Source organism: Purpureocillium lilacinum (genome assembly GCF_023168085.1).
Source record: "Purpureocillium lilacinum CBS 284.36 DNA, scaffold_3, whole genome shotgun sequence".
NCBI lineage: Eukaryota > Fungi > Ascomycota > Sordariomycetes > Hypocreales > Ophiocordycipitaceae > Purpureocillium > Purpureocillium lilacinum.
Window position 1 is genome coordinate 4,288,392 of NW_027072113.1, and position 14,835 is coordinate 4,303,226.

The window sequence follows — 14,835 nt, forward strand, 5'->3', positions numbered from 1 at the left end:
TCGTTCATCTCGCACCCGCTTAGATGCTCCCGCCCGTCTCACGCAGGACCGAGCGACACGCCTCGTATCACCCCAGTGTGCGCGCATGCGCTCTACACCGGCCCCGCGCTGCCGGGCGCCGACGGCTCGGGGAATGCAACCGCGCGTGCGTGCGTTGTCGCTATGCGAGCTCATCGTGTAATACTCAGGACCTGATGTCACCCCTGGCAGCAGGTGGGTGGAATAGAGACGAGGAGCAACGCGACAACCTACTATATCCTCGGCCAATGACATTCCTCAGCTTCGGCCTTCTACCCGTCAGACAGCTTCAAAACCAAAGACTCACGGGAGTCAAAGTTGTATTCGGCTGAGGCTGAGGTTCGCCGAACGTCGATCGCCGCCTCAAATGGCCCTGTTCCCATCACCCGTAAGGCACACACACCACAAGTCGGGCTGTCCCGATCATGTGCGTACAACAATCAGCGTCGGCGCCCAGCTCGGCAAACGCTTTGCCAACTGAAACTGCCGCGTTCCTGTCCCTGCCTCGCCCTGCATCACCACGTTGGTCGCCCCCGGACCGTGTTCCTGGACCCTGGGTCTCGTTGCCATCGATGTGCGCTCATGCAGTACGCCCTGGGGCCTGACAGGACCCTGAGCAAGGCTAACGCAGGTGCATGCGAATCAGCGTCCCGCTTCGTTTGACTGCGAGCCTCCCGACAGAGACGATTCATCGACATTGGTGTTGGGGGCCAAACCCGCCAACCCACCCCCAGCGGCGAACAGTGTGGCGGAGCCCGGCATTTGCCTCGTAGGGCTGAAGGATGCCTTGGACAGCCTAACTGGGCGCTTAAATCAACGGCTCTGGATCGAATGAGATCTGTTCCCCGGGTTATGCTTGGCCGGCCCCCTAACCCCCATCAGCGGCCATCTACACCGCCATGTGGCTTCAACTAAGCCTTGCGACATGAAACGCGCTGTCGGTTTATCCAAGCCGGTAATTTGTCTTCAGTCCTTCTAACTTAGACTGAGGTCTATGTAAATGCTACCCTATGCCTGCAGCGCCGCCTCTTCCCTCGCCGCTCCGCTTCCTTTACGCCAGCCTTCTGTAGGGTCGAGCCGCCTCTTCGCCACACTCTCTTCGCCGCGCCGACCCCAGCCTCCACCGCCCGGTGTACATACAATGATACGGTCTCCAGCCTTCATCGCCGCGCTATTCTTGGCTCCCAGGTTGATTTGCCGCTCCTCATACTCCTTGTCTCCGTCGTCCTCCTTGCCGCCGTTGTCGTGGAACTGTGCTAGGGACCTATCCCAGTTGGACTTTTCGACATTGCGGACCCAGAGATTCAGGCCGCATGCGCCGTCCTCGCCCCCGTTGAGCCCGTACGGGTGATAAACTCTGCGTTCGCTGAGAATGGACACCTGGAGCGGGATGCGGAACTCGATGTCGCGGATGACGCCGTTGCCACCCCGGTGCTGACCGGCGCCGCCGGAGCCCTCCCTGATGGAAAACTCGCGCAGCAGGACCGGGTATCGTCGCTCGAAGATCTCCGAGTCGGTGATGCGCGTGTTCGTCATGTGGACGTGCACGCCCGACGTCCCCTCCCAGTCTGGGCCAGCTCCGCTGCCACCGGCAATCGTTTCGTAGTATCCGAAGCCCTTGACCGCCTCTGACCCTGACTGATTGCCACCGAAGCCAAACGTCAGGTTGTTGCAGCAGCCTTGGCTAGCCGCGCAGGCCTGGAACGCCTTGAAGATGACGTCCGTGATGCGCTGGCTCGTCAGGACGTTGCCGCCAACCACGGCGGCTCCCGGAGACGGGGACAAGATCGACTTGGGTGGGATCTTGACGTTGATCGGCTTTAGGCACCCCTGGTTCAGCGGGATATCCTCGGACACGAGGCATCGCAGGCAGTAGATGATGGCGCTGTAGGTAATGGCCTGCGGCGCATTGATGTTGCCATACACCTCCGGGCCAGTGCCCTCAAAGTCGAACTCTGCGCTGCCGTTTTCAGGATCGATACGGATCTTGAGCTGGATAGGGGAGCCGTCGTCCATGTGGTCTATTGCCGACAGATCTCTGCCCTCGAACCGCTTGTGAACGTCTTTGAGAAGCCGGCGCACAGATTTCTCGGCGTTGTCCTGGATGTTGACCATGTAGAACTGGACAGTCTCCTCTCCATACTCCTCGATGAGGCCCTCAATGAGGGAAATGCCCTTTTGGTTGGCCGAGACTTGGGCGCGGAGGTCGTTGATGTTGTCCGCCAGACAACGCGTGCCGCTGCAGCCGGGGTACTTGGCCGGCTCGTCGTAAAATAGCTCGACGACACGCTTCTCGTTGAACTTGCCGCCGCTGACCAGCTTCTCGCTGCGGATGGACGCGCCCTCCTGGAACAGCTCCCTCGAGTGGGGCGGCATGCTGCCGGCCGTGATGCCGCCAATGTCGGCGTGGTGCGCCCTCGACGCGGCATAGAAGAGGATCTTGTCGCCCTTGTCGTCAAAGGCAGGCATGACGAGCGTCACATCCGGCAGATGCGTGCCGCCGTACGCGGGGTGGTTCGCGATGATGACGTCGCCTTTCTCGAGCTTGCCCTTCCAGATCTCGGCCTGGCGCTTGACGCACGTTGACATGGAGCCGAGATGCACCGGCAGATGCGGGGCGTTGGCGACGAGGTCGCCCTTTGCGTCGAAGATGGCGCACGAGAAGTCGAGGCGCTCCTTGACGTTTGTACTGACGCTCGTCTTTTGCAGGGCGCGGCCCATTTGCTCGGCGATGGCCATGAAGCGGTGGCCGAAGATGGACAGCATGATGGGATCGACCTCGCGTACCCCGTTTTGCGGTCTAGTTTTGTCAGAAATGGCGTGATGTGGAAATGGGGATCGGGAGGGGAACATACTCGCTCTTGGTCTCGTGCTCGATGTCCAGCACGACGTGCGTCTCGGTGATGAGGGCCTTGGCCTTGGGTGTCACGACAATCGTCTGGGTCCCATCGGCCAGCATAGCAGGGCCGTTCAGGACGTCTCCGACCGCGAGGTCCTCGAGCTTGTATATGGGCGTCTTGTGCCGTCCCCCTTCAAAGTAGACCTCTTTGGTGCCATGCGTCTTGCCGTCCGCCACGGCCTGTCGTTTTATCGTCTTGAGCTGCTGATCCACCGTCTTATCCTTGTGCCTGAAGCTCTTTCCGATGCCCCTCACGCGCACATCGTCGACAATAATGTCCCTCTCGTCCAGAGTGAAGCCAAACTCGTACCGGTGGTGCCTGACAAAGGCCTTGCCAAACTCCCAGTCCTTGCCGCCAAAGTGCTCCGCGGCCTCCTCGGGCGAGGGCTTGACGATCATGAGGGCCGACTCGGTGCCGCGGTACCGCATGTTGAGGTACTCCTGGAAGACAATCTCGTCGTCCTTGAAGCCCTGGTCCTTGAGGGCGGCGCGCGAGCCGTCCTTGAGCTTCTCCATCTTGCTCTGCAGCTGGCCGACGACGGCGCCGCCGTCCTCCCAGACGGACGAGTCGGGCTCCTGGCGCTCGTCGACGACGTCGGCCAGGGCCATGCCGTAGGCGGACAGCACCGACGAGTAGCGGTGGATGAGGATCTGGTGGATGCCGAGCGAGTCGGCGATGGCCACGGCGTGCTGCCCGCCGGCGCCGCCAAACGTCGCGAGGCGGTGCTTGGAGGAGTCGTGGCCCTTGGCCTCGGTGATGGACCGGATCGGCCGCGTCATGGTCTCGTTGGCGACGGTCAGGAAGCCGTACGCGACCTCGTCCACGCTCAGGTTCTTGCCTGTCTCCTTGTTGACCTGGTCCGTGAGCTCCTGGAGCACCTTTTTGCTGGCCTCGGCGTCCAGGCCCTCGTCCTCGTTCTTGCCGAAGATCTTGGGGAAGAACTCGGGCAGCAGCCGGCCTAGGTACAAGTTCGCGTCGGTGACGGTCGCGGGGCCGCCTTTCCGGTAGCAGGCGGGGCCCGGGTGCGCGCCGGCAGACTCGGGGCCGACGGCGAAGAGGCCGTTGCGGAAGAAGAGGCGCGAGCCGCCGCCAGCTGCGACGGTGTTGATGTCCAGCTGAGGGGACTGGATCGTGACGCCAGCAGTCGTCGTCTCGAAGACGTGCTCGTAGCGCCCGTCGCCGTACCGCGACACGTCGGTGCTCGTGCCGCCCATGTCGAACCCAATAACGGGAACCTTGGTCTCCTCGTCGTACGAGGTGATGGCGTAGCCGACGACGCCGCCGGCGGGGCCCGAAAGGATGGCCTTGAGGCCCGTGAACTTGTCGACATCGACGAGCCCGCCGTCGCTCTGCATGAACTCGCAGCGGGCGCCCTTGGGACCCGCCTCCGTCTTGACGCTGTGCGTGCCGAGGCCGCCCTCGAAGCCATCTTGGAAGCCGTCAATGTACCTCCGGATGGCCGGGGTCAGGTAAGCATCAGCGCATACTGACGTGGCTCGCGGGACGAGCTTCACCATGGGCATGAGCTCGTGGCTGAGCGAGATGTGTTTGAAGCCGACCTCCCTCGCTATCCTGCCGACCTGCGCCTCGTGGTCTGGGAAGGTGTAGCCGTGCATGAGGCAGACGGCGACGCTGCGGATGCCCTGGTCGTAGACCTCCTTGAGCCTGCGCCGGATGTCGTCGTCGTCGGCGCGCTTGAGGACGCGGACCGTCTCGCCAGACATGCCGCGCACGAGGTCCTTCCCACCAGCCTCCTGGGTGCCGACCTGACCCTGCGCGGGCGTGACGGTCCGCTCCGGGTCCTCAGCGTAGTCCTCCAACGTGACACGCTCGTCAATCTCCACGACAGTCTCGTACAGCACGTCCGGTTTCCGGATAGCCAGGTCAAAGATCTTGGGGCGGGACTGGTTCCCGATGGCGAGGCAGTCGCGGAAGCCGCGGGTGACGACCATGGCGATCTTCTCGCCCTTGCGTTCGAGCAGGGCGTTTGTGGCGACGGTGGTGCCCATGCGGATGGAGTCGATGTGGGAGGTGTCGAGGGCCTCGCCGCGGGGGATGTCGCGGCCGAGGAAATGGCTCATGATGCGGCGGATGCCCTCGAGGGGCGCGTCGCGGTAGTTGGCCGGGTCCTCGGAGAGGAGCTTGATGATGATTTCCTCGCCGTTGTGCTCGCCCACGCAGTCGGTGAAGGTGCCGCCGCGGTCGATGGCGATGCGCACGCCGCGGCGCGCCGCCGACGATGGCGGGGTGGTTGACGACGAGGCCGTCATGGCGGGCGGGCGGGCTGTGGTTTGATGGGATGCGCTGTGCGCTGCGCTTTGTTGCCCGTTGCTCAGCTGAAACGTCTCGGTAGCAAGGCAAAGCGAGCAGGGCAGCGTCGTACGATGGAGGGGAAGAAGGAGAGAGAGGGCGAGGTGAGTGAAGGTGAAGTGGAATGCCGAGATGAAGAGGCCGCTTCCGGTCGACGAGGTGAGCCGCTCCGGGGCTCTTTTATGAACTTGCACCCGACGGACGTCAGGCTCTCTCACCCTCGCTGTGAGTGAGCATTCAGTTCCGCACCTTAACTCAGGCCGCCGGCGGGGTGGCCTCCTCGCGCTGTGGACTGTCCGGGCTCTCACTGGACTCGCTAAAAGGAATGCGGTGCGAGGGGCACCACCACCACCAACCCCGCGGGGGGTGTTGGGGGGGATACACAGCGCACCGCTGAGCAACCTAACCTCCAGGGCTGCCTACGGGCACCGACGGGCGCGCTGGGCGGGTGGGGCCCAGCAGCGGACCGGGCTTCCGCCTCCGACGGGGCACCGACGGAGAGCGTCCCCGAGGCCGAGTGCCCGCCCCACGCCGCCCCACCCGCGCGCCCGCCGCGCCCCGGCTGAAGAATTCGGGACGGCTGCACGACATATTCCACAGGGTGGACGACGTGGTCGTCGTCGTCGTCGTCGTCGAATCTGCGTCTCGAGTTTGCCGGATGCGACATTGTATACATTTCGCATAGCCCACCGTGTATTACACACCTTTACTTCAGGTGCGTACGTGGTATGGCATGGCATGACATTACATTACATTACATTACGATACAATACAGTAGGTACTGCGGCACGAAGCAGGGCCCCGGTTAGCAATTATATGATACCCCCCGTTGTGTGTGCCACGCATGACCCCCCTCCCTTTCCACTTCCATGAACCGAAAGAAAAGAAGAAGACGCTCCAACGCCAAAAACCCCCCCCCTCCGTCTCGGTCTCCACGGAGCCGCACCTCCTCCTCCTCCACCACCCTCCCGAGGATGCTTCGTCATCAGTTCTTCAGCTTAAACAGCGTCCGCACCGCCGCGTGGTCCGACGTCCACTCGTTGTCCTGCTGGTTGGGCTCCGACTCGGGCCTGCCCACGACGACGGCGCGCGAGTCCACCGTCGTCAGGCCCTTGTGGTACACAAAGTCGATGCGGTCGTTGGGCTCGGGCCGGCCCTCGTTGTCGTTGAAGATGGGCGACCACGTCCAGCCCGGGTCGACGAGGGCGTCCGGGTGCGCCTCGCGGTACGAGTCGCGCAGCCCGGCGTTGGCGGGCGTCACCGACGAGGGCCACGGGAAGGCGCCCACGCCGCAGTGCAGGTAGCGCGTGCGCTCCGTCCAGTCGAGGTGCGACGGCGCGTTGAAGTCGCCCGTCAGCACGACGGGCACCTCGCCCGCGCGCTCCAGCTGCGGCTTCATGGCGTCCACGACCTCGGCGATCTGCCCCGTGCGCCCGGACTGCGCCTCGCGCTCCATCACCTCCTCCTTGGTCATGTTGTCGAAGCAGAAGTCGTAAGGCCCGTAGGGGTCGTACCCCAGGTGCACGTTCCACACGATGACCTCGCGCCCGCCGTCCAGCTGCACCCGCACCGACCCGCCCCGGCCCACGGGCTCGTACCGCTCCACGATGGGATACCGCGAGATGATGCCCACGTCGTCGCCCTGCCACCAGTCCCAGCCCAGCGCCTCGCCCAGCCGCTGCGCGTGCCCGCCCCACGTCTCCTGCAGGCCGACAATGTCCGCGTCCGACTCGCTGAGGAACCGCACCTGCTTGTTGTGGTAGTCGTTGACCTTGGTGCCCCCGAACCACAGGTTGTAGCTCATGACGCCGAACTTGGTGCTGCCGCCGTCGATGACGCCGCCGCCGAGGCCTCCCCAGCCGCCCTTGGACCCCTTGCCTTCCGTGTTGCGTGTCGACGATGCCACCGGTACCGTCACGTCCATGCGCGCCGGCACCCCGTCGGAGCCCGTCGCCGACACCGTCAAGTTGCCCGTCTTGGACCCCGCCGACGGCACCCCCTTTAGCTTCCCGTCCGCCGACATCTTGACCCACTCAGCGCCGGGCGACGCCTTCTCAATGGCGTACTTGACCTTTTCATCGTCCTCCACGTTGCCCAGCAGGCCCTTGATCTTGGCCTCGAACGAGTCGCCCGGCCGCGCGATGCGTGTCTTGAACCTGTCGACGATGAAGCCCGGCCCATCTTTCCGGGAGACGAGGTCTGTGAAGACAAATCAGTTAATAACGTGAACTTGAGGGAGGCAAGTGCCTCGGGCGAGTGCAAACATACCTCTGTGGGACTCATCCTTGCTCGACAACCGCTCGGTCGACCCGACGGCCAGCGAGTTGCCCACGCAGCAGGCGACAACCAGCGCCCTCACTATCGACTTCATGATGGGCGCACGAGAAAGGTAACGGGAAGCTCGCTTGTGAATCGGACGAGACTCGGTGTCTGATCTTGACAGCCAAACGGGTCTGTGCAAGATGGACTGACCAGAGTGCCAAGAGAAAGGATAGCCCAACGGCCCGGTTTTTCAGTCTTAATAGCAGTTTGCGCTGGTTCCGTATAGTCGATCAGGCAACGGCCGTGCATATCGTGTGCTCGGCTGGCCGGCCGAGAGTCGTGTTTACTGCGGTGGTCTGGAATGGGTGGAGGCCATCGAGTGCGGCCAGCTGCGCTGCACCTGCAAACGGGCATCATCGATTTTGACTGCTTTCAATGCGTGATTTCCATCCTAACTGTTTTTCCGGTGCTGCTTCTCAGCAGTGCAGGGCAAGCCACCGAGATGGAGCCCTCAACGCTGCTTCCCACCCGCCATGGCCCAATAATGATCTTCAAAGCCATAATCGTACTTGAAGACGCTGCTCCAAGATTCACTGAACATACAGTGCAGAGCCATGTCCGAAAGCGTCAACATGCAAGATGTGGTTGGCCCGGCAGGATGTGCGAGGCGACGAATGTCGCTGTCTCGGATGCTGGCAGCCTCGCCCACGCAGCACGACCAGGACCGGAATGTCGGCTCACGGATGTCTCACCTCAGGTCTGGAAGCTTCGGGGGCCAGACTCCCTGCACGCGACATCACGATTAAGCAAGGGCTGAATGGTTCTCCTGGGCTGTTCGGACATCAAGATTGAGCTGTAGACATTGGAGGTTTGAACCCCACGGCCGTTACTCCATCTCCGCGGCGTTCCAGGACAGAAAGTCGCATGTGGGAGATTCCACTTGAACTATTCTCATAGCCTTTTGTGGAACCGCAACTGGAAAAGAGATATTATTGCGTGTCCTGTTACCAGCGTATTGCGTTGACCGTGGGATGGGTCGATGTTGAACTTGGTCAATGTGGTTGGGCGGTGGCGTCAAGATGCAGTCCTGAGTGCAGCCACAGGACGGGACAGGCCGCGGTGGATGGCCATCCGTCCAAAAATGACGACGAGGCAATTCTTCCGGGTCAAGTTTGTTCTGGCAATTGTCCCTTCGAGTTTGTTCGGGATATCACGTTCGAGCCTGCTCGTTCATCGAGATGCCAAGGCTTAGGGCTGGTGTCCGGGTGGCGGTGAAGGACCGGACGACCGTCTGGCAGCCAACGCACGGAAGGGACCCGTGGCGGATGCGGCGCAGCAAGGGTCAATTCTTGCAAACTGAAATCACTCGAGATGACGAGGACGCTGCGCCGATGAAGGCGGCCTCGGTGGGCATGGCATGGCAGTGCGACGGCGGCGTGTGCAGAGCTCAGTCAGACTTACACCATGTTGACACGCACGCACCGCTAGTCGCCCGCAACGCACTACTCACTCGCCATATGCCGGCACTCGGCAAGCCCAACAGCAACCGGCATCGTGGCAAAGCCTGCCATAAATCATGCACGTTACTCACTCAGCGTCTCTCCGACGCGGCCCCTGACATCACGGCCACGTATCTCGTCGAGGCTCGTGCAGCCAAGGCGCCCACTCACTGACTCGGCCGCCAACCAACAAGCGAGGCGCTCACACAGCCCGGTTCTAGATATAGCATCAGCGACGGGCTTTGCCTCTGCGGGATGCTTGGTGCATGGTACCCGAGACGTCGGGCAAGGAGGGAAGAAAAGAAAAAGTCGAAGCAGGCAAGCAGGACGCAGGCAGGCCCTGGGCCAAGGCACCCCATCCCTGCCCCTCGAATGCCCGTTTCAACCACCGTGCGAGCACCGGCCAGCGAATGGCGCATCGCGGGCGCCGGTCACACCACCACGGCGCACCCCTTCAACCACCCCAGCCCCTTGGCCCAATGACCTCATTCCCACCTTGGCTGGCCCGGCTTCCCACTCGACGTCGCAGAACCGCTGTCAACCATGTCGACGAGGCAAGTCGGTGGGTGTGCGACAGAAACAAGTTTGCGCGTTGCCAGCGGGCGGTTCTTCGTCACACGCGTCATGTGGGCGCTGCTTCGGGCCAGGATGTGCGACTCCATCATGCAGCGGCTGCGTCGTGTTTAAAACGCCCTGCCCGCTCCCTGAGCTCGGTGAACGCGAACGAGCATCGCCATCGCAATCGCTGTGCCCCCCGTGCGCAAACCGTGCATCATCTTGTGTGGCATACAACGCCCAAAAACTCGTCCCCGATATCACTTACACCCCGGTAGCACCAGCCGTCGCAGGCACCCCAACAACACCACACCAATCAGTCAAGGACCGTCCAAGGCAAGCTCCCCAAGATGGCACTGGATCGCATCGTCAGCATGGTCCTCCGCGCGGTGGAGCTCGCCTTTGCGGCCATTGTGGCCGGCGTCACTGGCGAGTACCTGCACAAGTCCAACGCCTCGAGCTGGGACCTGGGCCGCTTCATCTACACCGAGGTGGTGGCGGCCCTGTCCATCTTCTTCGCGCTGATATGGCTGGTGCCCTTCTCGAGCACCTTTATCCACTGGCCCGTCGACCTGTTTATGAGCGTGCTGTGGTGGGCGTCTTTTGGCCTGCTCGTCGATGTAAGTCCTCGTTCGCTTCCACCTCCACCAGACTCGTTGCTTACCGGCATCCAGCTCGTCGGGTCGTCCTGCGGCGCCGTCTTCAACTGGGACAACGTCTCCCCGCGCGGCGACCAGTGCGGCAAGTTCAAGGCCGACATCGCCTTCGCCTTCCTGTCGGCGGTGCTGTGGCTCGTGTCGGCGCTCATCGGACTCTTCTGGGTGCGCCGCCGCGAGCGCGTGGCTGCCCGCGCCGACGCCTACCACCGCCACCACCGCTGGTACCGCCGCAGCCGTGTCTAAAGGGGGGAGCCACGGGAAGCGAGCTGGCGAAAGGCGACTTCGACATCGACTTCGGTTTCGATTTCGATTTCGACTTTGAAATTGTGTGTTTTGGCGGGGTAGTGGTGGGCGAGGGGGAGGGAAGAATGGAGGTGGCCAGAAATTGAGATGCCCGTTATGATTCAGGAACCGACTTGGACGGAAGCTACGACCCAACGACTGCTGTACCTGCTCGCGATATACCCGCTCTTTGTCTGCTAGACGCTGGCTGTACCACCGCGTTGTCTTTTCTTCAACTTCGTACTCTACTTCTACATGTTGTCGAGGACGAGGTGTCTGCTGGTAGCGCCTTAGTACTCAATCAGCCCTAATACCTTACCCATCTTGCATCTCCTCGCGTCTGCATGCATGCACTTCATTCATTGTCACTGCCCGATGGCGTCCGCGTTGTCTCGTTTGTGCAGACACGCGGCACTGCCGCCAAAGAGTTCAGAGATCAGACCCGCATCGCCTGCCCCGCTTGAATCTTCATTCTTCACCTCGCCTCGGAAAGCCATGCCGGCTCGACGCTGCCGACGCACCACGACCCGCGACGATGGCGCCATAAAGGCAAGCGTCTCGGAACATTTTCGTCTCTCACACGATGCAAGCCCCCCCATGCTAGCTGTTCCAAGGCTCTGGCGTTGCCCAGACGGCCTGCCTTGGTTTGGGGTCCAGGCCCGAGCCCGAAGCAGCGGCATCGAGATCGTGGACTCGTGGAGCGGCTTCCAAGGCAGCGGGCTGTGTAGATCCCAGACCATGCCTCTGGGCGCGTCTCAGCTGACGCACGAAGCACATGGCCCAAACGGGACGACGATTGTCCCAGGACGAGCGATCGAGGCGTCTCACCAGCCACAGTCGCTGCCGATTGAGATGAGGGGTCATGATGCCATCAGGTGTGGCACCGGCGCCGCTCAGTGGCTCCAGGCGTCGCCACAGCCACAGCCCCGTTGTCGATCAAGCTGCCAGCGCAACGCCAGCCGAACCGCCAACGTTGCGTCATGCCCAGCGCTTTCCTGCTTCCATGCCAGACCTGGCTAGACCGTCGATTCCCCGGCCCCAAGCTTCAGCCTCCTACCGACCGGGTGATGGTGCTGCCGCCACCTCCACGGCATCGTTGCCGAGACGCGCAGCCGCCTCACCACGTCGAGTTGAGTCTTGACCGTTGGACGAAACACGACACGAAGCGCGATGGAACGCAAGCACGGCACGGCCACGGGGTCCATCGCCTCCGTCCAGTCGTTCCCCAGTCTTTCCCCCGCCAGTCCCCCCGTGTCGTGGCTCTCTCCACCGGGCCACCAGGCGCTTTACGTATTCCTCCAAGCTTTGTAGCGGAGCCAATTGTCCGAGCCTTGGACATGAGCTTGGTGAGCTTGTCTGGCTCCGTCAAACGTCACCCGGGCCCTGCTATGACGCTCCGGCGGCAGCAGCCTGTCCACCGCAGCCAATGGCCATGATGCAATCTGTGGAAATGCTCTCCAGTCTGGAGCCGGCCCCAAGGGCCCAGAACCTTGCCGGTCCCTTATGACGATGCTTTGAGCAGCGAGCTCTGTCGGTTGCCTTGGCCACGTCCGATGCCCGTGGCCGCCGTCAGCACGCTGGCCGCTCTCCGATCGAGATTCGGAAAACTGCCGTCAAAGTCGAGTCGACGACGCATGCCGTCTATATAAACCTAGATGCCGTTTGGACAATGTGATTTAGGATTTCATCTCCAGAACTACAATACCAACAAAGCCCATCTTGATACCCCTCACCCCCAAGTAATCCTCACGATACCCCGTATACACACATAAACACCACAGCTTCAGAACCCGCAAACATGTCTTCCATCGTCAACAAGGTCAAGGAGGCTCTCCACCACGACAAGGACGAGTCCAAGCACACGACGGACAACAAGCATACCACGCACACCACCGAGCCCCGGACCGGCACCACCACCACCACCGGCGCGGGCATCGGCTCCCACGACGGCTCTTACACCACCGGTGACAACTACGGCCTCGGCGGCAACAACCGCGGCACCGACGGCCCTGCCACCAGGACTGATGGTCCCCACAGCAGCAACGTCGCCAACAAGGTAGACCCGCGCGTCGACTCTGACCGCGACCACAGCAAGAACCTCGGCGCCAACCCCCACGGCACCGCGACCACCGGCAGCCACTCCACGACGACCGGCACCACCACCGGTGCCACCTCTGGCTTCGGCGGCACGACGGGACACAGCACCACCACTGCCGGCCCTCACTCGTCCAACCTGGCCAACAAGACCGACCCCCGCGTCGACTCTGACCTCGACGGCAGCCGCAACCTGGGTGCCTCGTCTACCACGCACGGCACCAGCGGCCTGACTGGCACCACTGGCACTCACGGCACCAGCGGCCTGACCGGCACTACCGGCACCCACGGCACCGGCCACCACTCCGGCGGCTACGCTGCCGGCGCCGGCAACCCCCTCGGCACCGGCGCCGTTCCCGCTGCCCACCAGCAGGCCAGCCACGGCACCCACAACACCTCGGGCCTCGCGACCGGCACCGCCGCTGGCATCGGCGCCGGTGCCGCCGGCCACCACGCCACCTCGGGCACCCACACCCACGGCGGCACCACCATCGGTGACAACCGCGGCTTCGACGGCCCGGCCTCCAAGACCGACGGCCCGCACAGCAGCAACCTCGCCAACAAGATCGACCCCCGTGTCGACTCTGACCGCGACCACAGCAAGAACCTCGGTGCCAACCCCCACGGCACTGCCACCACCGGCAACACCACCTCTACCTCTACCACCCACGGTACCAGCGGCAGCGGTGCCTTCTTCTCCGGCAGCGACAACACTACCCACGGCGCCACTGGCACTCACAGCACCGTTGGCAACACTGGCCTCGGCAGCACTGGCACCCATGCCACCCACGGCTCGTCCGGTCTGACTGGCACTCATGGCACCTCCGGCCTGACTGGCACCCACAACACCACTGGTACCTCGGGTCTCACCGGTACCACTGGTACTCACAGCACCACCTCTGGTGCTCCCGAGGGTACCTTCGGCCCCCATGGCAGCCGCGTGGCCAACGCTGCCGACCCTCGCGTCGACTCTGACCGTGACAACCGCGGCAACATTGGCGGAACTGGTGTCCACCATTCTGGTGTTGCCGGCACCACTGGCACCCACGGCACCTCTGGCCTGACCGGCACTCACGGTACTACTGGCACCCACAACACTTCGGGCCTGACCGGCACTCACGGTACCACTGGCACTCACAACACCTCTGGCCTGACTGGTACTCACGGCACCACGGGCACCACCACCGGCGCCGCTGGCGGCCTCGCCGGCTCGACCCACCCCGGCCCGGCCCCCAACACTGCCGGTCCTCACAAGAGCGACATGCTGAACAAGGTCGACCCCCGCGTCGACTCCGACCGCGACGGCAGCAAGACCCTCGGCGGCGACAAGACGTATGCTCAGTCCTAAGTTTGTGCTCAGCAGACACCACCCCTGCACCACCCTCGTTCGACCCTTCCGTTGTCCGCGCGGCAAAGTCAAAGCACTGTTTCTGACCAGGGTTTTCCGTTTTTCGTCTTTGCAGGACTACCACCACCGGCTCTTCGATGGCACACAAGGATCCCACGGACGCCGCGCAGGTGCCCCCCTCGGTGTTGCAGAAGCACGTTGGCGGAGTGCAGGTGGCTCATGACGACCACACCCACGACCGCGAGAGGCGGCACAGCGTCTCGCACCAGGAGCAGCACCGCGGGCTGTAAGCTGGAGTTTTTATGATCTTGATGGTATGGGATGATGATTTTAAGTTAGCGTAATTAATGATTTTACATCAACTCTCATGATCGATGCCAAGTGAACTTTGGATGATTCCAAGTGATAAGCCTCTCCATCTATAGTGTCATGGTCAATTCATCAACTTCGTCTACGATTTGGTAATGGCCTGTTTCATCGCATGGTAAAACCGATTACTTTCGCACGTGACTGAACAACTTTCGTTTCACCCATCTTCTCGTCGCATAAGTGCATTGCCACACAGAGAGCGCGGAGAAGTCCTAGCTCACTGAGTGTTGTGCGCCCGAGCTTTGAGCTGGGTCCTCATCGCCAACCCATCATCTTGGGCCACCCGCGATTCAAGACATGTAAAGCGCATGCCGCGTCAGCTAATGTAGTAAAAATTCCATCAGATAAATCTCTTTACCCAATCGTTCGCCTCTTCCGCCTTGTCGTCGTAGTCAACACAGCCTTGTTTCCCTCCTGCAACGTCGTCAAAGACCGCGAGCAGAGAGCAGAGAGCACCGCCCCCGCAAGCTTCTCCATCGCAGCAATGAGATACGTCACCGCCGCCCTTCACATCGCCTCCTCGCTATGCGTCGTCCTCC

At 62.4% G+C, this 14,835-nt stretch overlaps 4 protein-coding genes across 4 annotated transcripts; 2 read left to right on the forward strand and 2 right to left on the reverse strand.

The window, feature by feature from the left end:
• Window positions 1-1,026: 1,026 nt before the first annotated feature.
• On the reverse strand, window positions 1,027-5,188 carry PLICBS_004876 (uncharacterized protein; the record flags this gene model as incomplete). Its single annotated transcript, XM_018325745.1, has 2 exons — window positions 1,027-2,818; window positions 2,874-5,188. The coding sequence occupies 2 exons, from the start codon at window positions 5,186-5,188 to the stop codon at window positions 1,027-1,029; spliced, it is 4,107 nt and encodes a 1,368-aa protein (XP_018175497.1).
• A 1,025-nt stretch (window positions 5,189-6,213) lies between these two features.
• Window positions 6,214-7,599, reverse strand: PLICBS_004877 (uncharacterized protein; the record flags this gene model as incomplete). The annotated part of the gene is made up of 2 exons (XM_018325744.2): window positions 6,214-7,427; window positions 7,497-7,599. 2 exons carry the CDS (start codon window positions 7,597-7,599, stop codon window positions 6,214-6,216), a joined length of 1,317 nt encoding a protein of 438 aa, XP_018175496.2.
• Window positions 7,600-9,894: 2,295 nt separating this feature from the next.
• Window positions 9,895-10,446, forward strand: PLICBS_004878 (uncharacterized protein; the record flags this gene model as incomplete). Its single annotated transcript, XM_018325743.2, has 2 exons — window positions 9,895-10,164; window positions 10,219-10,446. 2 exons carry the CDS (start codon window positions 9,895-9,897, stop codon window positions 10,444-10,446), a joined length of 498 nt encoding a protein of 165 aa, XP_018175495.2.
• Window positions 10,447-12,283: 1,837 nt separating this feature from the next.
• PLICBS_004879 (uncharacterized protein) lies at window positions 12,284-13,927 on the forward strand (the record flags this gene model as incomplete). The annotated part of the gene is made up of 1 exon (XM_018325742.2): window positions 12,284-13,927. One exon carries the CDS (start codon window positions 12,284-12,286, stop codon window positions 13,925-13,927), a length of 1,644 nt encoding a protein of 547 aa, XP_018175494.2.
• Window positions 13,928-14,835: the final 908 nt, after the last annotated feature.